Here is a 7,232-nt window from a genome sequence, read left to right as displayed (position 1 = left end):
AAAATCCCTTCCTCTGTTCTCTCCCCTTCTTCTTGTTCATCTTAACTCTCGTCTCATGATATTTTTGGGCGGGGGAGCAGTTTCTCTGTTTCTCTCTGTGTTTCTCTTTTTATTGCTGGATTCTTTGTTCCAGGGAAGAAGCATATTTTCTGTTTCTAGTGCCCTGCATCTAAATTGCATGTCACTTGGGAGGTGGCAGATTCAACTCTGTCTTTTGGGGATGATGAAAACTGTGAATCTTTGGCAAGCAGAGTTAGATCTCAGGATGACTTGATATTTTTTCCAAATGAGTTAGTATAACTCAGGGACCTTACTTCAGTTCTGGTAATGACAACTTTACTGTCACATTTTCCTTGGGGTATAGCTCTTGAGAAGGAAAAAAACCCTTCAAATAGAGAGCTTTTATAGATTTTATTAATTAGATATTGACAGTATTAGACCATCTGTCTAAATATGAATATTTTCCTGTAAGCCAACGAGGACTTTCCCTTCCCTCAGATTAACGTTCTGTGACAAATGCTGCTTGGTAGGGAAGAGGTTTTTCAATGTCAGATTGCATCCTTTATTGTTTTTAATTTACCTCAGGGCAGAAGCATAATGCTAAAAAGTGGGGGAGGGGAGTTTTTCAAATAAAAATGGCAGCAATTAAAAACATATTGGAAGAAAGTACAGCTACTGTGAAGAAAATTTATGCAAACAGTTTAAAGGTTGTAAGACTAAAGTTCATTTTTCTGAAACCAACAGGTATCATTTAAGCTTAGTACTGTTATTAGGGCAGAGATGATACCTTAAGTATACCGTTCACCTACCATTAGCACAATATCCACAAATAGAAGACATAGCAAATGTTTATAGACTAAAACTAGTAGATGAAGATGTACACGTTTTGCTGTTTTTCTTCATAAGTCATTTTGGGTCTTTCATGTATGACATGTCGAGAACTCTTCTTGTTCTCTGTCCATTCTTCTTAGTTCTTTTAATTACTGCTTGATCTTGCAGAACCTGAGTTTTAAAGAGCTAGCTAAAAATAGACTTGTCACTGTAAGCACTTCTTCACATCTGCTTTTTTCTGTGTCCCTGCAAGGTTGACCAGCTTTTTTTGGAGTTGCACATCAAAGACAGTTGGAAGAAAAAATCAGCAACTGTTTAGTCAACATTTCTAGTGTCAGAAGACATTCTCAGATTTTAAACTTTTTAAAAAAGACCAAATATATGTTCTTAGAGCAGGAGAAATCGTGTCAAATACAGAGAGGGTCAGGGAGCCATTTTGAGATTGATCAGGCCCTGATGAGCTTTCTCTGTTGTCCACTGCACCATGCACAGAGTTTACAGAGAAACATAGCATCCCTTGGGTGAGCCTACGTGGCTCATTTTCTGTGTTTAATCATTTGACTTTCCAGACTCCAAGGGTTGCACTAGGCAGTAGTGGGTGGAGGAGTCTGAAGTTGACTCCTCTTAGGTTTGCCTAGGATCCGGTGGGAGAATACAGATTGGGTTTCAGAGCAGGTTGTGGATCCCAAGCTCTGCTGCTTTCCAGCTAAATAGACTTGATCTGGTAACCTGTTTTGTTACACATGAAATGGGGGTGATCATGCCTGCCTAATGCATGTGAAGAACCTAATAAACATTGTCTGCCTGACGATATGGTTTTGAAGGTAAAACTAGGAATCAGTGTCAATTTAAATCAAATAAAATGGGGTCCTTTGTTGTTTTTTAATAGCTTTTATGTAATCTCTCCTTGGTTCTGAAAATGTTAGGCCCTGTGGATATTGTTTCTTCCAGTCCCTACTCTGGATCTGCAGTTGAGATGTTGGAAACAATGCATAGTTATTAATGAAAACCCTACCTGTGTGTCTACTGGATTTATTTTATTCCCTTTTGGTTTTGAAGGTTGGAGTAAATTTTTTTTTAATTTTCTCTTACAGTGGCACCATAATCTTATCTTTAAATTCCATAAATAAGAAGCTTTCTGTCTAGATTTTTAGGAAAGATATAGAAGTTGTGATGTATGATCTCATTATAGAAAGATAATGAATTGTCCGGATTTTTGCCAATATATGCTTAATAGTGCATTGGAAAATAGCGTTCAGAATAATATACTAAGTATGTTTTGTGATTGTAGCATCTCTTCCATCTCTACATGCATTATATAATTCTGAGTAAACTGTATTTAATAAAAACCATAAATTTTTAAAAAATTTATTAATGTTTATGTCTATGGTATAAAATTTTAAAAAGTACCAAAGAGTGTGTGTGTGTGTGTGTGTATGTGTGTGTGTGTGTGTGTGTGTGTTGAAAATAAGTTTCCTTTCTTACCTCGTTCCCTAGCCCTCCGATTCCTGTCTACAGAGACAACCACTTATGTTTTTTAAAATTGAAATCTGCGTTTGCATGGTTTCATACTCATATATTTGGCCTATCATTTCTCAGACTTTTGGCTAAGATCAAGTGCCTGTATTTGCACTATAATTTTGGGTTATTAGGGAACCACTTAGGAACAGGTTACTAGGTATACATTTGAATATATGAACTGAGTAATGTAACTTTTGTGATGATGTCTCTTAACTCAGTGTAACCAGCTTTTGGTGCCATTGTTTCAGTGGCTTTTGAGTGTCTTGTTTTTTCATTTTCTAGTTGCAGCATGAGAAAGCCGAATTGGAGCAGCATCTCGAACAGGAGCAGGAATTCCAGGTCAACAAACTAATGAAGAAAATTAAAAAACTGGAGAATGATACCATTTCTAAGCAGCTTACGTTAGAGCAGGTAAGAATCTGTAGCTCTCTCTATACTTTTCCTCATACAACTGTTCTTTCGAGATTTAAGATGCCCTGAGGAATATAAGTGAAAAATATTTTTCAGCTTTTTCTTCCCACAGTGGAGACTTCATTTCTGAAGTAAGCATTGACGGGTCTGCAAAGCACCTGCTCACTTTCTAACACACTTTCTCTTTTTTTAACCGCAATTAATAAACTTTCAGGAGATGTGTTGTACTGATTTATAGGCAGGAAATGTTAGGTTCCTTTTGCAAAGGGGGAAGAACGTGTTTTTAACCACAGGGTAGTTTCTGTGAAAGTTACTGAGACAGTGTTACTGTGGAACTAAAACTTCTCTTCCAAGTGTTCTTCAGAACAAACAATAGCATTTTTCTTTTTTGAATTATTAGCGACCTTATGTGAATGCTTTCTTTTCCCAACTGGAATTATTAATACAGTTATGGAGTCAGAGACTTGGTTGCACACCCAGTTCAGCCACTAACTAGTTGTATGACCTTGAATTAACTTAACTTCTTTGGGCCCAGTTTTCCATTTGTGAACAGAGAGGGACAAACTAAAACCGGATATGGTAAGTTCTACAAAAGGTAGAAAGTAACAGTTCACAATCCCTTTGCCCGTGGCAGACTTTGGAATTTGATCACAGCCCTTACCTTGGGAGTCCAGATTGGTCCTTATCCCCTAGCACACAGAACTCTGTGAGCTGCCATTATTAGTCCATCCAGGTTGATATGTCAGAAGTGCTTGTCAATCCCTGGCATAAATCCTCCCTAGTGCTTTTCCCCTACTCAAGTGTCCTGAAATTTTGTTTTCCCTAAGCTAAATTATAAAAGGCTGACCATAGTGTGCCGCTGTTTCCATGTAAAATTCAGTGTACCGATTAACATCTTTCCAGCTCTTGGTAATTTGGATCTTGATTGCCGTTTTGATGATTTGGCTAAGCCTTTCATACAGAGTTGTCCGATTTTTCCCAACTTTAGGATCTTTTTGTGTATCTGCTGACTGGTTCTTAAATCACCCTCAAAACTGCTCTAGCACCATCATTGTACCTGAGAATGAAATAGCGATGGGAATGTGAGGTTTCAGAAGAAAAGAAGTTAGGGTTTGTTTTAAATGAATCTAGCTGACTTTTGTTTTTTTATGTTATTCTTATGTCTTACCTACATGTCAAAGGGAGGAATGTTGCTGGGTTTTCCAAGACTATGTAATGACCCTAAAAAAATTTCTCCATCTCTTCCATGTAAAAGTAAAAAAAAAAAAAAAAAATTATTTCCAAGGGTTGGCTATTTTATACATACCGAGAGTAATCTGTCCTTACTGTTTATCTTCAGAATTCATATGCAGTATCTAAATTGGGAACACTCCTCCCTCACAGTTTAAAAACATTTTGTTCCAAAGTTCACCTGTTTAATTCTCAGGATGGGCAGTGGCCTGTTCTGCTCAAGTTAAAGCTTTGAAGATTCTTGTTTAAGTCCCTGATACACGAAGTACTTGTTATTGGTGCTTGGTAATCAAGAATTAACCAAGTGAAATTCTCACAGTAATAGGTATTGTGAAACCGTCACTTGGTCATGGCCTTCACAGTGATGGTGGTCGGTTTAAACAGCTTTGCTCTTGTATTTGTTCACAAGCTTCTAAGGAGATTTTGGGACACAGGCTGTGACTCCCAGGGTTCAGCTGTGGCCACAAGGTGGAGGTAGTGGCCCGGTGTCAGGGAAGGACAGCCCCTGAGAAGATGGCTTGCTGTACCCTCTTAAGACTCTTTGGGGACTTTAGTAACCGAACCCCTTTAAAATGAGGCCCAAGGCATACAGTCTTCCCAAGTTAATGAGTTAGTGCATTTTTAGGTTTATTTCAGACCTCAACAGTAAAGAAATGGATTTCCACAATGGAATACGTGCTTTGCTAAGCCTTACTGCTAGAAATAAATCTCAGATTTGGGACATCAAGTCCCTATTTTAATTAAGACGGAGAAATTTAACATTACCATAATACTCTCCCCCCTTTGTTTTGAATATGTCCAGGATGATTAAATGTTGGGATTTTTACTCCATATTTTGTTAAGCTATAAATAATTTTAATCAGCGTTTAGAGGAAATGTTTACTTTTTTGCTCCAGTAGAAAGAAATCTCTTCTCTGTTTCCATGGATGTGATCTTACCCTCTCTTACAGTCATCGCTTGGGATTACGTATGTCATAGTCTGTATTATATAAGGTATCCTACACTATAGATTATTATCAGAAGAGCAAAGGCATATATTACACTAGGCTTTATAATAATTTATGTATTATATAAGCATTTGTTCTTCTATGTGACCAATTAAAATTATAAGCTATTCGAAGGCAATTATCTGATGTGTCTCTTGCCCTACCATGGCTTTGTTGGAAGAGTTTAAGTGTGGATTTGGACAGGTGAGTGGAGAGCAGTCATTTGTATTTCAGAAGGCAGTACAGTGTAGTGTCCTTTCAGGCAGTACTTGAAAGGAACCAGATATGAACCTGTTTCCTCAGCTCGATATCTTAGTTCACTTTTTTCCCCCCAATGGCAGCTTTGTTGAGATATAATTCCTATACCATACCAATCATCTATTTAAAGTGTACAATTGAATGAATGATTTTTAGTATAGTCAGAGTTGTGTTATCATAACCACAATCAATTTTAGGACATTTTCATCACCTCAAAAAGAAACCCGGTACCCTTCAACTGTCTCTCAATTCCCTATCCCACATAATCAAGAACCACTCTACTTTCTGTCTCTGTATATGTGCCCATTTTGGATACTTTATATGAATGGAATTATATAATATGTGGTCTTTTGTGACTGACTTCTTTCACTTAGCATGATGCTTTTATCCATGTTGTAGCGTATATCAGTACTTCATTCCTTTTCCTGGCCAAATAATGTTCCACTGTATGGATATACCACATTTTTATTTATCCATTCATCGTTTGATAGATAGACTTTTGAGTTGTTTTAACCATTTGGTTATTAAGAATAATTCTATGAATGTTCATATACAATTTTTTATGTGGACATCTGTTTTTATTTTGAGGGTGGGGGCGGCGTATGTATACCTAGGAGTAGAATTGCTGGGTTACGTGGTAACTCTGTGTTTACCTTTTGCAGGGATTGCCAGACTTTTCCAGAGTGGCTGCATCATATTGATTATAGCCATCCTGGTGAATGTGAAGTGGTATCTCATTGTGGTTTTATAGTTCCCTGATGGCTGTTGATGTTGAGCATCTTTTCAGGTGCTTTTTGGCCATTTGTATATCTTTGGAAAAATTTTTATTCAAGGTCTATTTATTATGGAATTGTAAGGCTTCCTTATATAGTTGAGATACAAGTCCTATATCAGATATATCACTGGCAAATATTTCTTCCTATTCTGTGTGTGTTGTTTTAACTTTCTTGATAAAGTCCTTTGAAGTGTAGAAGTTTTTAATTCTGGTGAAGTCCAATTTATCTGGTTTTTTTCTTTCCTTTTGTTCCTTGTGCTTTTGGTATTATATCTTAGAATCCATTGCCAAATCTAAGGTATGTTTTCTTCTAAGTTTTATACTTTTGGCCCTTACATTTAGGTCTTCAATTCCTTTTGAGTTAATTTTTGTATATGGTGTGAGATAAGGGTCCAGATTCATTCTTTCGCATGTGGCTCTCCAGTTGTCCCAGTCAGTTCATTTTCGAGCCTTAGTTTCCTCATCTATAAAATGGCAACAATAGCAGGCTTATGTTAGGTACGGTGAAGGAAAGAGAGTATAAGGTGATTCATATAATGCCTGCTACATAAGCACTCAGCGTGAGGTAGGTACTGCTGTTAATTTAAAAATAATCCATATTTTGAACCTAATGGGTTGAGCCTGAAGAGGGATATTGGGAGGCCTTCTGCCAGGGATTTGTGTTGGCCCTAACATATTTGTTTTGAAGGTACAGCTTGGGTTGTAATGGTTTTTAAGTAGGCACCTGTCTATTATCTGTAAAGCAGAACGTAACCTGATTTGAAACTCAGTCTTGACCTTTTTTTCAGAGTACATCCCAGTTAATTCACATGCCAGAAGGTCTTCATTGTAAGTTTATTTCTCCAAAAGTCAGACCTTCAGCTTGGACACCCTAATTAGTCAGGTAGCACTTATTCTCTTTGGCCTCAAATCTGGAATCCTTTCATTCTTCAAATAGGGAATGTTAACAGCTTGATCATCAAGTTCTTGGGGCTGTAAATGGTTCTGTTCTCTTGGTGTTTTGCATATAGAAATCCCTTAGGTTATTGGAGCTGGAAGGCCGTGCTATAGGGAAGTCTACTTTTGTCCCCAAACACTAGTGGAGACATGAGACAATGGGAAAATCATGAGGAAATCCAGAGGCAAGAGTACCAAATCTCTTCCTAGGATTTGGGACAACAGCTTCCTGCTCCCACATTTCCTCTCCCTCCTTGTTGCAGGTGGGCGGGGGGATGGGCGTG

The 7,232-nt window shown here is 37.6% G+C and overlaps 1 protein-coding gene across 1 annotated transcript in view; it reads left to right on the top strand.

Moving 5' to 3' along the window:
• Positions 1–7,232, top strand: part of LOC105293770 (coiled-coil domain-containing protein 6) — a 48,959-nt gene that overhangs the window by 11,925 nt on the left and 29,802 nt on the right. Inside the window, exon 2 of the mRNA XM_023532020.1 lies at positions 2,635–2,763. Coding sequence (XP_023387788.1) covers positions 2,635–2,763 — 129 coding nt within the window. The remainder of the gene's footprint in view (positions 1–2,634; positions 2,764–7,232) is intronic.

Source organism: Pteropus vampyrus, unplaced genomic scaffold (assembly GCF_000151845.1).
Source record: "Pteropus vampyrus isolate Shadow unplaced genomic scaffold, Pvam_2.0 Scaffold3, whole genome shotgun sequence".
Taxonomy (NCBI): Eukaryota; Metazoa; Chordata; class Mammalia; order Chiroptera; family Pteropodidae; genus Pteropus; species Pteropus vampyrus.
The sequence above is the reverse complement of the archived record's forward strand: the minus strand, read 5'-3'. Positions and strand labels throughout refer to the sequence as shown.